We start from the raw sequence: 18,094 nt of genomic DNA, 5'->3' as shown, positions 1-18,094 counted from the left end.
TAGTATTTAATATTGTTTTTTCAGTTATTGATTTTAGGTAAGATTTTATCAACTCAACATTGAAAAACATTCTTTCAACGAGGTAATATGAATTGCTAACATAATATTATAAGTAATAAGTTGACAACTATTAAATAAAGATAAGAGTTAGAACCATATAATCTGATTTAAGAAGTTGATGACTTGGTATACACCATTTTAATATGTTTGTTGAAATGTTTGAAACTAAAATTTAAAAAGAAATAAAAAAGAATTTGTAATTCACTTTGTTCAACAATTTTCACTATTAATTCTTATTTTTAACAAAGTATAAAAGATATTAAAATGGATAAAATAATATATATATATTTTTTATCATAATTAATCAATTTTTTCTATAAAAATTTAACACATAATTTATTCTTAATAATAATTTGGATCCCCCAAAATTTGGGGGCCTAAGGCATAACCCTTATTTTACAAAGGCAAGAGCCGGCCCTGGGATCATGGGACTGTTGATAGAAACAAGATTCACTTAAGTCAGTAAGGATAGTTTGGCCATTTCCTCTCCACTGTATAATTATAATTATATAAGTTATATTTATGAACCAATATTAGTTTATGTATCAGAGCAGGTAAATTATTGTTCGAAAATTCAAGAGCTCCTACACACTATCAACCATTGAATAATGAGAAAATATACTAATAGGGTGTTTGAATTGGCTTAAAAGTTGATCAAATTTACTTTTAAGTCAGTTTTTGACTTCCAGAAAATATTTGACAAATATAAAAAATAACTTAAAATAAGTTAGGAAGTGTTTGACAAAGTAAAAAATGACTTAAAATAAGTCAAATTCAAAAGTGGTCTCTCCCTACTTTTTGTTTTTTTGACTTAAAATTCATTTCAGTTTGATTTTTTATTTTTTACTTAATAACTACTTTGAAGTTAACTTTTTATTATTTTATATAATTATTTAATATTAAAAATAATAAAATTCTTTAGAAAAATTGTACTATAATAAAAATAGATTAAAATATAAGTATTTCTTTAAAAAGAAGATTACGTGACGAGTACACGACACGTGAACAACGGCCTACGTATTTACGTGATCTGGAAACCTAGTTTTCTAGTTTTGGCAGTATTCCTTTTTTTGGCCTTGAGATTTTTTAGAGGTTAAATTCCAATTTTGACCTTCAATTACTCCTAACTTTTTTCTATAACATTTTAGTATAAGTAGAAATATTGAGGGTGTTAAAATAGTTGTGTGTGTAAACTAGGAGAAGATACTATTAGAAATAAAATATTTGGATTTGGTGGAAGTGATTTTTGTGGTCGATAAAAAATGTGAGACGAGATTTGAAATGATTTGAGTGTGTCAAAAGAGATTTATAAACATTTCAGTGAGGAGGTGTGAAAGGTTAGTGTTGAAGGGCTTAAGGAGAGGTAGAGGTAGATCAAAGACATAGTGAGGGAGATGTGGTCAATCAGAAAATGACAAGCCTTCATCTTATTAAGGACATGACCCATGATATGATTATGTAAAAGTTGATGATTGAGTAGAAGGTTACACATAAATATTTTTTTTGTCTCGTATCTCCTATTAGTAGCATTAGTATTATTTTTGATATTTTAATTATTTTAATGTCTTTGAATTTCTTATTCTTATTTTTTTTATTACTACGTGGTGTTTCTTATCATTTATGCCTTTATTTTCTTAGCTATTGTACTTAGGACTGTTCAAAATTAAACCGTACCTGATAAATCGATCGCAAGATTGATTTATTGGCTTATTCTATTAGATTGTTGATTACAATTGGAAAATGAATTAAAATTTTATAAGAAATAATTTGTTAATTACTCAATTTCTTTATTCGATAAATCATTTATCCTATTAAAAGTTATCATACTTATACTTTTACCGTAGGTATATATAAAAGTACACATTTTATTATTATTAACCCTAAAAAATAAAGCCCCATTTAAAATTTTGCCATAAATGTTTCTATATGATCCCAAGCATTGCTTGAGTTTTTTATTACCTTCATTGTCATTCTTGTTTAAATTAAAGCTCATTTATCAAGATCTAAAGGAAAGCAATATTCTCTTGAATGATGATATGAGTCCAAGAATTTCAGATTTCAAATTGCCAATGTTCATGCAGATTGTATAGTATAACCACGGTATATTGTAAGGTGTGTTCATCAAAAAAGAGAGTAGGTACTATAGAGGTTCGTCAGTATTCGTCCGATAATTGTTGATTTGTTATTGAATCAATCAGTATCTTATTAATTGATTAGCATATTAATGCATTTAAAAGTCGATAATCAATGAGTCAAACGGTAAACCGGAATTATCTGTCCCATAAGCAACCCTAATTCTACTGTTTTTGTCTTTATAAATATTGTATTTTTACTTTCTGGAACCAAAAATCTATCAAAATATTTTCCATAAAATCTGCATATTTTTCTTTCTCATGATAACCAACAAAACTATACTAAATATATTATTATTACCATTGTTGTTATTGATACATTATAAAATTAAATGACCAAGGTTTAAAATTTGTTGAGTTATTTTCAAGAAGAAACATTTTATCTTATTACAGTAATCTTTTACCCAAAAATAAACTTAGTTATTAGGATAAATAACTTTGAATGTTGAATAGGTAAAACAATAACGAAAAGTTAGTGGTCGTTTGACCATTGAGTTCCAGAAATCATGTTTAGTTATATATTTTATAAAATTTTAAAATTTAACTTAATTTCGAATTGTTGGTGTAATATACCAAAAAACAATAAATCACAATTGAAAAATAAAATGACAAAAATGAATAAACAAATCTTTTGGTTCAAGCGCATATATATCACTCTCTTTAAAGAGATTCAAGTCCACTGCGACATAATTTACACTGAGCCACCAGTATGTCACTCAAGCAACTCCGAATTAGTTGAAGAGTCCAAAACTTCACATAAGAACACATTCCTTCAACATGTAATTACTCTTGTGTATATATTTATAACTCTATTCAAATTATTTATAAAAATTTAAAAATAATTTTAATTTATATTCATACTTATAAATATTATTGCGCCGAGTATATCAATTAATTGAATACCAAGCACACTAACATAAAGAACTTTTTTTCTAAAAAAGAAAAAACGAACTCTAATAACAATATGATTGTACTTCCTATAATAATATACTAATATATCCTGCTAAATATTTATATTATTTTCTCTGCTTAATTAGTAAACCTTATGTTTAGAGACCTAAACAAACCCGTTCCTCAGGATTTGAGATCACTAACAGAAAAATCTATTATATTTAATATTTATATAAAAAAAAATCTCTATAAAACAGATCTACTAAAACAAAACGAATCATTAGATATTTCCGTAAATAAATTATGCAAACTGATCTTTTTAATCTAACTAGTTAATATTGAAGTATGTATGTGAGAAAAATCGGAGGAGGAAAATACAAATACAAATTGATGAATGATTTCTACAGTTTGTTCACCAACTCTTCCTTGTGTGGTACCTCAAATTTCGTGGAACTTCAAACTTATTCAATTGTTGCAAGTTACACTTGAGATTTTTTACAAAGAGAAATAGTAAACTTATAAAATTCTTAGTTTAAAAATAAGAAGAAATTTTTAGTTAGGGTATTATATTAATTCAATATTGAAGTTTAGGAATTCTTCTAACCAGGATTTTACATGACATCCCATTTTTTTTCTTAATAGAATTTTCTTATTTATAAAAAAAATTCAATTCATTCAACTATACACTTTGACTAAGTAGGCATTTGGTCATGCGATATCATATCACGATATGGTATCGTGAGATGGAATCAGCGTTTGAACATGCGATTTTACGCTGATTTTATATCATGAGAGGTGATACCATATTCTCCAAAAACCATGATATGGAATTATATGTAATTCCATATCATGATTTGAGATATTTTAATACAATAATTGATCCATGAGTTTACAATTTGTTAAAACAACCCCACATTTATATCTACTAACCATTTGTTTCATAGGTAAAAAAAATTTATAATCACATCATTACTTTTTAAAATTTATTATTCTCACCAACATAAAATTTATTATTTTCACCAACACATAGTCACTTTAACTCACACCTCACGATTGTAAAATTTAAGGTAAAATTTCAATCACATTAATAAATTTATTTTATGGCCTTAATAAGTGTACATTTATATTTTGTGTAAGTTATTAGTATTTAGTTACATATTTCCTATCAACTTTGTTTAAAGAGATAATATTTATTTTATGACTTTGCATTGTCTTGGAAGCACTATTTTTATTACTCTTACAAACATTATTTTTATGAAGTGCATTCTATAATGCTTCCAATTTATTTTATGTTCACTAAACTAATATTGATGTATTTTTTATTTGGTAGAATTGTGTTGGTGTGATTGATGGAACATATATAGAAGGGGAGGTTCCTAAAGCGGTGCAACAAGCATATCGTAATCGCAAAGGAAGAACATCACAAAATGTCTTATGTGCTTGTGATTTTGATATGCAATTTACCTTTGTTGCTGCTGGTTGGGAAGGTACTGCACATGATAGTAAAGTACTTGAGAATGCACTTGTTGAACCAACGTCACAATTTCCATTTCCGTCACATGGTAACTTTAAATTACATCCTTAGAATAAATATTATTTATTTACAGAAAGCTGTCTCATTTATGTCATATATGCTTTTAGTAATTCTTTATAAAATATTTTTTGGTAGATAAATATTATGTTGTTGATGCTGGTTTCCGAAACACAAAAGGATTTTTAGCTCCATACAAAGGACTACGCTATCATTTGCAAGATTACCGAGGAAGTGAAAGAGAGCCTCAAAATACCAAAGAACTATTTAATTATAAGCATTCATCTCTGTGCAATGTGATTGAATGGACTTTTGGAGCTTGGAAAAATAGATTTAGAATACTAAAACAAGGCATGAACCATTATGATATCGATACACAAGTGAAAATTGTCATAGCTTGTGCAGTGTTACATAATTATTTGCGAAAATATCAAAGTAATGATGAAATATTTATGGTCTATGAACATGAAGATATAGTTGCGGAGGATATTGACCAACAAATGGCTCAAAGGAACAATGTTGGTTCGTCTTCTCGGTGACATGATCGAGAAATACAAGTTCAACGTGAGGAAATTGGCCGTACTATGTGGGAGGATTATATTAAAGACTAGTACACTACAAGTTATGTTCAATTTTTTTTATTAAATTAAAGTTAGATGAAACAATTACTTAAGTGGAGAACAAATAACTTTGTAATAATTTATTATGCAATTTTATAGTTTTTTGTTTATTTGATAAGATTGAATAAACAATTGGGGCTATTTTAGTAATTTTACAACTTATGGGATTTTTATGTTTATGAGAAAATATACAACACAAAAATTCCATATCACATGTCCAAATAAACCTTCAATTTCATCTCATGATACCATATCGCATGACCAAACGGGCCCTAAATGATTGCTCTATTAATCTTTTAATTAAACTACAGATTAAGATATTAAATTGACATATTAAGTTCTAAGCAATCACAAACGATGTCGCATTAATTGGTCAAAAATATAATCCATTAATTAATACATATTGATGGCATTCATACTAAAATGTGTTAAGTAGTTTATGAGGTTTCGTTATTATTTTTCCTTTTAAGATATAATACCCTTCTTTGTTTTATTTTACAGAAAATATAGATGAATTTCTGCTCTAGTTTTTAAAATCCAAAATCTAATTCATTAATATGCGTATATCTTCTTGATAAATGTTCATTGAATAGAAAATATAATATAAAATATGTGTTCCATTTCATACTAGATAAACTTGAGTGTTTATTTTTATTTTTAATATTAACTGCATTGTGCTAAAATGTGGTAATTAAATACAAAATGGACAAATCTCATAAGTGCTGTTATTCTGTAAAATCTCGATTTAATTTGACTCACTTATAATAAACGTTACAGACCTCCTCAAAAAATAAATAAAGTGTATATTTTATTATAATATTCATATTAATTGATATATAATATTAATAAATTTAAAAATAATATATTATTTTTCTCTAAATATGTTAACTGAACAAATAAATGTGATCGGAATAACTACGGCTGAAAAGCTAGCTATAAACTGCTAATAGTAGTATTATTTTTTTAAAAGTGGTATATACAAATTAGGATAATTCTTAAAAATTCACAATTTCCCAAAAAGACCCAAAGATTTACTGCTAAAAAATCCAAGTCCTAATAAGAAAAAAAAAGTATAGACAGTATCACCCACTGTTTTGTTTCCCTCTACATGGTTTTGTTGCGCCTTCTTCCTTTTCTCAATTTCTCCGTTTTCCCTTAAATCGAAAAATCGATTTTCTTTCCTTTTCTTCACTCCATTCATTTTCTTTTTAATTACAATTCTTGAAATTCACTGCATGATGAATTAGAATTATGGGAATTCAATCGGAGCTGTTTCAACTGATCCATTGATCAGGTGAGTTCAATTGGAATTTTCCATTGCTTTTTATATATATCTGATCTTGGGTTTCAGTCAATTTCTGTTAATTTTTTTATGTTTTCTTGTGAATTTTCGTATGAGTATTGGGAATTTGAATGAATTTGGGATATAGATTCTAAGGATTAAATGGTTGTTCGTTTTAGATTGAAATGCCGATAAATTGATGTAAGAATTAGGGATTGGATTGATTCAGAATTTCATCTTCTTCTTTTTCTTGTAAAAATAATTATTTATGGTGAATAGGTTTGAGGGCATGACTGTTGACCCGGTTATGTTGACTTTGTTTCACCCCGGTTTATGCTGGAAATTTTATTCATTAATCTGTTTTTTTTTTCTGTAGCTTTTAAATGAGTATAAACAGTAGATTCGTTGATTTTAGTTTGATATAGTTACATTTTAGTGTCTATGTTTTTGCATTAGAACTTTAATCTGCTTGCTGATGTTTGATTGATAGGTTTTTGCATTTGAGATTCATTATTTGTTTATAACATTGTTGCACTGTCATTTATCCTGAAGATTAGGATTTTAATGTTGGTATAATTATGAAATATATGTACTTTTGCTTATTAAGTTCCTTTTTTCAGTTGTGTTGGGAGTAGAAGATGGCAACATTAGTTGCGAAACAAGGGCCATTGAGCAGTCAGAATCAAGACACACCGGGAATGAGAAATCAGTCTAGGGTGTTTAGGAAGAGAAAGTTTATCCTAAACCGCGATGAAGAAGAGCTTGAAAAGGACAATGCAGCAGCATCGGTGCTCAATGTTATAGAGTTACCTAATAAGAAACCAAAGTTTTGTTCTGAGCCTGGCACCTCCCGTGGCAAAAGAACTGTGTCAGAGCACGCGAATGTTGCAATCAGGAAGGAAGATGCACTTTTATCTGGTGGATTGGCAGAGAAAGTAAAAACAGCGGAAAAGCCTAAGAGGAACATGGTTAAATCACATCTGAGAACCAAGAAGGTAGCTAAGGAAAAAATGACTGTAAAGGAATCTGAAGGTTCACATAGCAGAATCACATCCAAGGGGTATCATTGTTCAGCAGAGAAGAAATTAAGTTCTCAAATTTGGGATGAATTGGTGGGTGATGATGAAGAAGAGGAGAGTGAAGAGGAAGAGGAAGAGGAAGAGGATGAAGAGTATTTTCCAGGATCCTTAACAAACTTTCAGATGCCACTTAAGGAAGCATTGAATAATTTAAGAAATTCAGAGAAGCCTTTGAGAACTTGGACCAAGGGAAAAATTAATAGAAGTGGACCTATGAGAAATAAAGGGAATGATGAAGAGAAAGATGAGCCTTCCCAGTGCAAGGACAGGCTCAAACTATCTACCGCCACAAAAAGCGTTCTTCTGAGAGGAAATTCACAGACAAAAAGGATGCCTGATAAAGTAAATCTAGAACAACCTCCAGGAACTTCAAGAAAGAAGATGACTCATAAAGGAGATAATACAATGAACAAGGTGGAATTTGGAAGTGAAGAAAAGCAGGGTGTGTGCAAGAAAAAACCAACTTTACCCAAGGTTGGAAAGAAAATGCCAGGGACTCGTGAAATTCAAGGCTTAGAGAATAAAAGGCGGGTGCCTGCTATATTAAATGGAGAACAATGTCTAGGAACGTCAAACAAGAAGAAGATTCCTCAAGGAGAGAGTACAAGTGAGGATGAGTGGAAGGAAAAGCCAAGTTTGTCCAAGGATGGAAAAAAGAAGCAGGTAATTCATGAAAAAGATGCCGAGAATAGAAGGATATCTGTACGACGTGCTACTGCATCATTCAAGAGATACGGTAATGATTACTATATTGGTGAGTGGGAAGATGATACTGATGAGTATGAGGTTTTCCCTCTATGTGATGGACATCATATACCAAGTAACGCAAGAAACCAGGGAAGTGATGTTTCACCTGAGTCGAAACCAAAAAATAGTCTGAAAAATATAATAAAAAATTCAGGGAAGTTACCTGTTTGTAGTTCATTTCCTTCCGGGGCACCTGCTAAATTAAATGGAGAACAATGTCTAGGAACATCAAGCAAGAAGAAGAGTCCTCGAGAAGATAGTACAATGGATAAAATGGATGAAAATGATGATGACTGGAATATGTGCAAGGAAAAGTCAAATTTGTCCAAGGATGGAAAAAAGAAACAGAGAATTTATGAGAAAGATGCAGAGAATAAAAGGACATCAGTAAGACGTGCTGCTGCATCAGTCAAGAGATATGATCATGATTACCATGTTGATGAGTGGGAAGATGATACTGAGGAGTATGAGGTTTGGCATCATACACCAAGTAACACAAGAAGTCAGAGAAGTGAAGTTTCACATGAATCAAAACCTAAAGATAGTCTGAGAGAGATAATAAATAATTCAGTGAAGTTATCTGCTTGTAGTTCATTGCCTTCCTCCTCATCGTCTTCTGGTTCGACAATTTCGAGAAATGGAATAGATAGATCTAAAAACGTGAAGGTCAAGCACTTTTTATCATCTTTCACTTTAAATGGCATTTCTACTCTGTTTTACTTATTTCTTTTAGACGATGACTTATTTATTTTATCCTATGCAGGTAAATTGTCATCAATGTAGAAGAAGTGATAGAAGAACTGTTGTTCCTTGCACTAAGTGTAAAGAGAAATTTTACTGTATCAAGTGCATCAGGGAATGGTAAACCTCTTATGTGCATCTCTTATCTTGCTGTCCAAATGCTTAGTGATTCTCTTTTAGTGTTGAATGGAGTTTTAACCTCATTTTAAGCTTCCTGCTATTTATTTTTGGCGAGCAGGTATCCTGAATTGGAAGAAGAGGAAGTCTCAGAGGCTTGCCCATATTGTCGTGGAAAATGTAACTGCAACTGGTGCTTACACTCAAGTGGCATGCTTAAGGTTTGCCTTTTCTTTCCTTTTAATCAAACAAAATGAGCTTGTAGCTTTTGTTTCCTAATTACTGTTAAATATATCTTTCCTTGAAGACATCAAGAAGGGATCTCACTGATCGTGAAAAGATCAAGCATTTACAGTATTTGATTATCAAGCTCCTTCCCTTTCTGAAAGAAATTCATCAGGAACAAATTCAGGAGATAGAGACAGAGTCTTCTATTCGTGGTATGCATCTAAGTTTTAAAAACAAGACATTGACTCCGATAAAACCTTTTTTACATTGTTCACTGTTTTTATTACAGGGGTATCTTCATCTTCAGTTGATATTGAACAATCACTTTGTCACAATGAGGAGCGAGTTTACTGGTAATATATCCTCTCTTGTTTCTCTTTTTTTTTCTTCTTTCAACTATACATTATTTTTAGAGGATTTATTCTTATTGATTCCTTGGCCTTGGAGCAGCAACAACTGTTCAACTTCAATAGTTGATCTTCATCGAAGCTGCCCAGATTGCTCATTTGAGCTATGTATAAGTTGCTGCCAAGAGCTTCGGGAAGGAAAGTTTCCAGGAAATAGTAAAAAAGCAGTTGTCCAATATCCAAATGTAGGTTATGATTACATGCACGGTGGAGATGCAGAGCCTGAAAATTCTGATGATATGGAAATTCCACAGGACCAGAACAAACCAATTACTTGGGTTGCTAATTATGATGGTAATATCATGTGTGCTCCTGTAGCAATTGGTGGATGTGGAAATTTTGTATTAGAGCTCAAGCATCTGCTACCGAAAAACTGGATATCAACCTTGGAGGCAAAAGCAGAAAGGATTCTGATTCAGTGCAATTTTTCCGAGATGATTTCCCAGCCAATTTGTAGAATGGATGACCCTGAACTGTTACACAGAGCGGCTTCAAGAGTTGGTTCTGATGATAACTACTTGTATTTCCCTACTGCAAAGGACGCAATGGAGGATGATGCACTTTTACACTTTCGTAGGCACTGGGCCAAGGGTGAACCAGTGATTGTACAAAATGTTCTTGCACATACAAGTGGTTTAAGCTGGGAACCAATGGTTATGTGGCGTGCATTATGTGAGGGCACTGATTCAAAGATTCTTACAAGTATGTCAGAAGTGAAAGCAATCGACTGTCTGGCTGATTGTCAGGTTTTTTCTCATTCATCTGCATTTTCTACCTTGTCCACAAGCTTAGTACCTATCACATTCCACTTATTCATCATCCCTCACCCCATTCACTTGGTAGTTAGCATGTTTCCTAATGGGTTTTTTTGCTTCTAGTATCCTTTTGTTAAATATAACTTTTTTCTCGTATTATAGCAGTTGCTTCTTGAATAGCTTCATGGTGTTATTAAAATATGACCATCTGCCATTGTGCTAAGCATCAAATTACATAAAACTTTTGCAGGTTCCGATCAATACTCGAAAGTTTTTTAAAGGTTATACAGAAGGCAGAAGGTATGAAAATCTTTGGCCTGAAATGCTCAAACTTAAAGATTGGCCACCATCTGACAAGTTTGAGAATCTCTTGCCTCGGCACTGCGATGAATTCATCAGTGCATTACCATTCCAAGAGTACACAGATCCAAGGATAGGGATTCTGAATCTTGCTGTTAAATTACCGGCAGGAGTCATAAAACCAGATTTGGGTCCAAAGACATACATCGCGTATGGCGTCACCAAGGAACTTGGGAGAGGGGATTCAGTGACAAAGCTTCACTGTGATATGTCAGATGCGGTATGATTTCGACGGGACTATTGTAGTTCATTCATTTGATTTCTTCACTTTATTCTCATGTCAATGCCACCTCCTTAATATATGTGTTGCTTGTGAATAGCCCTGGTTAATACTTGAAATCACAATTTGGAGGATATTACCTTAAGCTCACATCCAAAAACTATAACCAAATCAACAAGGACCTTGGTAAGAAAGTATCTCAATTGTATGAAAATTCCAAAATGGGCGAAAAACTAACATTTTATTCCAAACATATAGAACCACATTCATCCAGTCTCTTCTGCCTTGTGTTGTCTAGTGAGACTCATAAACCTCATGGCCAGTCCTATACAATATGTTTGACAATTGTCACATTCCAGGTAAATTAATCCACATGCCACAATCTAGTTTTATGTTTATTCTCACCTTGATAGCAGTTTATTGCTTTTCCCAGTTCTGTATTCTGTCCATGATGCATTTACCTGCTAAGATTGCAACCATTAATTTTTCAGGCTTATTTCATGACAAGCTAATATTTTAAAATTTTGAATTGGTCAGATAAATATTTTGACACACACAGCAGAGATGGCTATAACTGATGAGCAGCAGTCTGCAATTGAAATAGTGAAACAGAGGCATAGAGCTCAAGATGAAAGAGAGCACCTCAAATGTGAGGCTGATGAATATCCTATGAAGATGTCTAGTGATATTAGAAGGGAGGAGAAAACCTCTGATGATTCAGAGACAACTGGAGGTGCCTTGTGGGACATTTTCAGAAGGGAAGACGTATCCAAGTTGAATGAGTATCTTTTAAAGCATGCAAAGGAATTTAGGCACACTTTCTGTTGTCCGGTTGATCAGGTTTTTCATCCAATCCATGACCAGAGCTTCTACTTAACTTTGGAGCACAAGAGAAAACTGAAGGAAGAATTCGGTAAGTAATTTACCTTGTTCGTTATCTTTCCTTAAGAACAAGGATCACATTTATTTAATAAACTCAAAATGTGGATGCTTACCATTTTAGGGATTGAACCTTGGACATTCGAGCAAAGACTTGGAGAGGCAGTTTTCATTCCTGCAGGATGCCCTCACCAAGTGCGGAATCTCAAGGTAAGAATCATACTTATATAATCCATGAAAATCCAGATGATCAAGTTCATCAAGTAACCAACCAACTGTTTTCAACTTTCCAGTCGTGTACCAAAGTTGCTGCTGATTTTGTTTCTCCTGAAAACATTCGAGAATGTTTCCGCCTCACAGCTGAGTTCAGGACATTGCCGAAAGGCCACAAGGCCAGAGAAGACAAACTAGAGGTGCCATATCAAAAATGCTTTATTTTAATCTGGCTACGTTAAGCCTAGCCTCCATTTCTTACTGACTTGATTCGTCCTCTGGTGTAACAGATAAAGAAGATGGTCATTCATGCAATCAACCAAGTTGTCACAGATTTGGAGCAGCTCACATACATAGTTTAGAGAAATAGCAGTACTTTCTTTAGCAGCAGTAGCAGTTAGTATTTGGTTGTTGCTATCGTCCTTGGGTGTTCTTTTAGGTGTTAGGCCAAGGACAATTTTGATACATATTTCTTGCAGCTTAGGCCCTCTTCACCATTGTTGCCTGTAGAAAAGTAAATGTTAAAAGGAACATTCTTTTTTATATCATACTTTTCCTGCAATAAAGGCAGCTTCTCCTATACAAAGACTCGTAGCCTTCGCATTTGATTGCATAATGGAATATAATGTGAAATTTCATGCAAATACTTTCTATAGTACTCTTTAAGGAATTATGAACCACTAGTACATGTTAGACTTTAAGTAAATAAAACAATGGGGTGTGGAACCAAGCAAGGTAGCAGCAATAGGTTTCCTAACAGGTATTTAGAATTTGATTGGTAGTAAATAATTTCTAGATAGAAAAATGTGAAACTAAAGCAGAGAGTGTTTATACCAAATCAAATGTATTTTATTATAATTAAGTGATTTGATGAGGCACTAAAAGCTTATGTACAAACGTGTATGGATTTATTAACTAAAGGGTCAACACCGAATATGAGTAAATTTTTATCTGCATATTACCGTTGCTTTAGATTAGGCAAAAACAGTCTAGTTGTATAGTGGTTTTATTGAGTCACATATTATACTACTCGTAACTATATCATCATTTTTTATTAAAGAAACAACAATAAATGCGCCATGTTTTAGATTAACATTATGAATTCGACAACTATTAGATCACATTCATTCAGGGTTTTGACAAAAACTAAATTATAGAGTACTGTAGTTATTCTGTCGTAAAATAGTGAGGAGACATTTGGTGAGATAAAATGAGATAATTTTTGAGATAAATTTTTAGTATCCATTAATCTCTTGTTTGGTTACAAAGTTTGTGATATCTTATTTTAGGATTAATAATTAGTATTGAAATAAGTTATTTCTATTTCCAAATGGAATAATAGTCCTGAAATAACTTATCTTAGGATACAATAAGTTAAAATGACATAATATCCCTTTAAACCCTTTTTATATATCATTTTTACACATTTTACTCTTATGGAAGATATTTTTAAAAAAATTACGCAATCCATATTATTTTTAATATAACAAACCAAACATTTACTAAAAATACTAAGATAAATTCTAACATAACTAATCTTATCCTAAGATGTCTTCAAACTAAACGACCCTGTGTGTCTACAAAGTTTGAAGCATCAATTGAATTATTGCTCTAAAATTGGTCATTCTTGATTTCTTGAAAATCAATATAGTGCACTAAAACTAAGACGTACACGCAGCAACAACGACAATATACTTTCACTATAGCCGACTTTCATCTCAGTTTGACCAGTCTCACAGTCAGACTTGTACCATTAAGCTCATGAGCAGAATCTTAGCTTGAGCCTACCTTCGCACACCTCCGTTACTTTTTAGGAGGTATCTGCTCCAGATAAACTACCCACCTCGCAGTGTCCCGCCTCCCCTCAAATGATCGGTGCGACGATTAGGCATCCTTAGACGAAAGAATGGTCTTTTAGGATTGGTCGTTGTGTGTCACCACCTCCCCACTTATCCTACATATTCGATTAAGATTGTCACTGCGAAGCTATAGTTAAGGTGCACGGGGTCTTACTGTCTAGCCGTTGGTACTCCACATCTTCACGGAGAATTCAATTGCACCGAGTTGAGGGTCATATGGTAGTGCATTCGCAAAAATAATGCATACATTAGTTTTGTGTATTAGTAATATATCTTATTTGATACACTTCTGCATGCATTAGCTTTATGTATTAGTAATATTTGTTTGATACACTTTTTCATGCTATGTACAGTTATTGTCTGCATTAGTTATACACTCTAATGTATTAAGGAGTCGTTTGGTAGATTGTATAAAAATAATGCTAAATAGAGTGTATTAATAATGCTTGCATTAGCAATGCATGTATTAGTAATGCTTGCATTAATAATACATATATTATTGTTATGCATTGTTTGGTTTGATACATTAAAAATAGAATGCATTGCATTAAAAAAATTATTTACTAAGTTACCCTTCACTATTATGATGGAAAAGATATAAAAAAAAAGGTATTGAGGATTAATTGAGTCTTTAATTAAGTTAATGCATGCGTTAAAACCATTGTATTGCTAATACCTAGAAATTTATGGTATTAGCAATACACACCTCAATACATAATAGAGTATATAACTAATGAAGAGTACCAAACAATGTACTAGTACTACACAAGGCTAATACATACATGCATTATTTTTTTTAATACACTCTACCAAACGACCCTTAAGTGTGTATTGCTAATACATGAAAATCCATAGTATTAGTATGCATGCATTAACATATAGAGACCAAATTTCCTCTCAAAACTTTCTTTTACATTTTTTAAGTGGACGGTATCTTTGTAAATAGTTTTTTTAAAAAAATTATGGAATGCATGTTATTTTTTAATACACCAAAACCAAACAATGCATAAAAAATAATCTCGACATAACTAATGCAAACATCACTAATACACTCTATTTAACATTATTCTTATACACCCTATCAAACGACCCCCCATTTAGTTATTCCATAATGAGGTTTTGAAAAGAGGGCGTGTATGAATCTTTGCCTCTATCTTGATAAATATGCTGATTCAATAGATCCTCGACTCAAGTTAAATATATCAAAAAAAGTAAAGCAAATATAATAACGAAGATGTGTTGAAAACAATTAAGAAAAAAGTAAGCAACAATAACAAAATGTACGATAATTGAAGCATAGTAAACAACGGGTAACATAAAAACCAAATAATAAAACCAGGAGGAGAGTAACAATACTAAAAACGATCGGGGAACCAAACAAACCTCAACTACATACTAATCTTCAATCTTCAATCTTAAATCTTAATCATCAACCTCTATATCTTTATATCTAGGATCATGTATTTGATAAGCCACATGTGTGTCATATCATGTCTAATAACCTCAATCCAAGACTTTGTTTTGTCTACCACACCTTTTGATTGGAATATTTATTCCTCATGTCCAAACCATCTTAGTGTCGTTTCACTCATTTTGTCCATTGCAAGGCCACTCTCTCTACCTTGTCCCGAATAGTTTCTTTTTTGATCCTATCTCTCCTAATATGCACATATATTCATTTAAGTATCCTAATGTTCACAACTCACTTTTAGAAGTGTCAATTCTTCGTATGTCCAAACCATCTTAGTGTCACATCACTCATCTTGTTTATTGCAGATACACATTATCTTCAAATAGTTTCTTTTCTAATCCTATCTTTCCTTATTATGCACATATAGTCAATTCTTAATTGCGAACAACACTCTCACAATATATATCAATGATATTTGTCCAAACACAAATAGGCATATGAGAAGAAATCACCTATTAATTTTCTCTCCGCCAGAATTTAAACTTGAAATCTCATGATTCTCAACCCACTTTATTGATCACTAGGCCAAATCATTGGATGCACCTTATATTCAACCCTATCGATGTCATATGTGCAATACTAACAAGTCCAACTCTTCCGAGGTCCAATAAAATTAGTACCTTATGACCTACTCATTATATTATTAGGTTCAATATGAAATTACACTCAAATGCAGAGCTAAGTGGGGGTTCGTGGGTTCAGACGAATTCAATAACTTTATCGTGGACGCTATATTGGCATCAAAAAATTATGTATAACTTGTGAATCCCTCATAAAATTGATTGACGACTCAATGGTAAGCTAAGTGGGGGTTCGTGGGTTCAAAAAATTCAATAACTTTTTTGTAGACTCTATATTTGTATTAGAAAATTATATATCACTTGTGAATCCCTTATAAAATTGTTTGATGACTCAGTGGTAAGGAAGGGGTCATGAAAACACTAATGTTGTGGATTCTAATGACACTATCAACAAAAGTTTCTCTTTATTTAAAAATGAAGCATCATCTCTTTTGTCCAATAATTTAGATTCTCCAAACTCCTTTCTTCTATCCTAAGATCTAGATCCCCAAACTCCTCTTCTATACTAAAATTTAGAACCTCAAACTCCTAATCCTGACTCTCTCTCTAATTACACGACATGATCAATAGAGTGATCACAGTTAAAAAGCAAAGTATTAGGTGAATTGGGATGGTTGATTGTTATGAACGAACTTAAAGGCTCAAAAGTTATATTCAAAACATCCAAATCGATCAATCCAAAATCGAAATTTAAAAATCCAATCCATTAAAATCTTATTTGGATTGTAATTTCTTCAATACGTGAATCAAAATTTTCATATTCAATCCGAACGTTCCAAACACTCACCCCACAACAAGTCTTTTTCTATCAATTTAACCACCTATCCTATTTGAGAAACATCTCCCCACTAACTCTACCACCCAAGCAAGTGGTTGGAAAGCGACGAGAACAACTTTCCAACAATATGGAGGCATCTAAATACGTTACTAATCCAAATCCAAACAACAACGATATTAGTAAAGATGCAACTTCTACGAGAACTAGACCTATATAACACAATTGTCTTTTGGGAACCAAAGTTATATAGCCAATTAACAAACAATTCCAAAACACAATGCAAACCTTGCAAAGAGCAAGTCAAATTTGAAAATATCCAAATAACACTTACACAAAGTACTTACCATGAAAGAATAAGCCCTTCCAATTCTTCCAAACCCATGTTTTCTTGATCTTTTGATCCTTTTTGTTCTCAACTTCATTCAAATCTCCCAATTAACACTTTTTATGCAAAGATATAGATCCAACAATCCAATAAAATAGTATAAATTGACTTCAAATTCTAGATCCATCTTTGGTGTATTCTTTGCCAAGAAAAAGTTGCTTCAAAACCCTCCTTCTAAGCCCCCTACTCTTTCCCCATAAATGAGGAATCACAAGGGGCAAGCAAAGAGATTCCTCTATATATATAGGGAAAAGGTAGTGCAATAGTAGGGTTTGATTAACATAGTAAAATGACTTGTTTGTCCTTATTCTTGAGGAACAAGAAACGATTGATGAAGCATGCCTTTTTTGGGACCTATAAATGCGCGGTTTTTGGTGGACATTTGGCTATGGAATATGTATTTCCTTTAGTGTCTTTTTATTTATCAAATTTTAATTTGACATATCTATTAAGAAAATAATGATTGATATAATAAGTTTTTTTATTTTATAGTCTTAAACATATTTTACTCACTACATTTTTCAAAGACATTAAGTTAATATTAATAAATTAAGAGTATAATAAGAAGAATAATTATTGTCCTTCCTTGATTTGTCAAAAATAACAAGTAAAAGAAAAATCAAATTAAAAAATATCTTACAAGTAAATAGAAACGAAGGGAGTGTTTTTTACTTTATTTAGATTTTTAAAGTTCAGTTGTGTTTGATCATATTTTTTGTAATAAATATTTAAAATTTAATTTTTTTTTAAAGTATGAA

The 18,094-nt window shown here is 31.8% G+C and overlaps 1 protein-coding gene and 1 long non-coding RNA gene across 3 annotated transcripts; one reads left to right on the top strand and one right to left on the bottom strand.

Moving 5' to 3' along the window:
* Positions 1-6,310: 6,310 nt before the first annotated feature.
* Positions 6,311-12,856, top strand: LOC125846415 (lysine-specific demethylase JMJ25). 2 transcript variants are annotated; one of them, XM_049525820.1, is made up of 13 exons: positions 6,311-6,528; positions 7,137-8,258; positions 8,691-9,008; positions 9,106-9,203; positions 9,322-9,421; positions 9,508-9,640; positions 9,718-9,781; positions 9,879-10,581; positions 10,841-11,170; positions 11,708-12,083; positions 12,174-12,259; positions 12,343-12,462; positions 12,553-12,856. In XM_049525820.1, exons 2-13 carry the CDS (start codon positions 7,155-7,157, stop codon positions 12,622-12,624), a joined length of 3,504 nt encoding a protein of 1,167 aa, XP_049381777.1. In that variant the 5' UTR covers positions 6,311-6,528; positions 7,137-7,154; the 3' UTR covers positions 12,625-12,856. The 2 variants fall into 2 exon arrangements, with proteins under 2 accessions (XP_049381777.1, XP_049381776.1); XM_049525819.1 differs by having other exon boundaries at positions 7,137-9,008.
* Positions 11,167-17,545, bottom strand: LOC125846439 (uncharacterized). The gene is made up of 4 exons (XR_007444360.1): positions 17,296-17,545; positions 12,166-12,766; positions 11,576-12,067; positions 11,167-11,495 (listed from the first exon to the last, which is right to left on the bottom strand). It is a non-coding gene; the product is annotated as an uncharacterized LOC125846439 (long non-coding RNA).
* Between the last annotated feature and the right edge of the window lie 549 nt (positions 17,546-18,094).

This window comes from Solanum stenotomum, chromosome 12, assembly GCF_019186545.1.
Source record: "Solanum stenotomum isolate F172 chromosome 12, ASM1918654v1, whole genome shotgun sequence".
Classification (NCBI taxonomy): domain Eukaryota; kingdom Viridiplantae; phylum Streptophyta; class Magnoliopsida; order Solanales; family Solanaceae; genus Solanum; species Solanum stenotomum.
The sequence above is the reverse complement of the archived record's forward strand: the minus strand, read 5'-3'. Positions and strand labels throughout refer to the sequence as shown.

Bases quoted from the DNA above. Each gene is read 5' to 3' on its own strand.
- LOC125846415 (XM_049525819.1), top strand. From the start codon at position 7,155: ATGGCAACATTAGTTGCGAAACAAGGGCCATTGAGCAGTCAGAATCAA. The intron at 10,582-10,840 runs GTTTTTTCTCAT...AAACTTTTGCAG, and splicing joins ACTGTCTGGCTGATTGTCAG to GTTCCGATCAATACTCGAAA. The intron at 11,171-11,707 runs GTATGATTTCGA...TGAATTGGTCAG, and splicing joins ACTGTGATATGTCAGATGCG to ATAAATATTTTGACACACAC.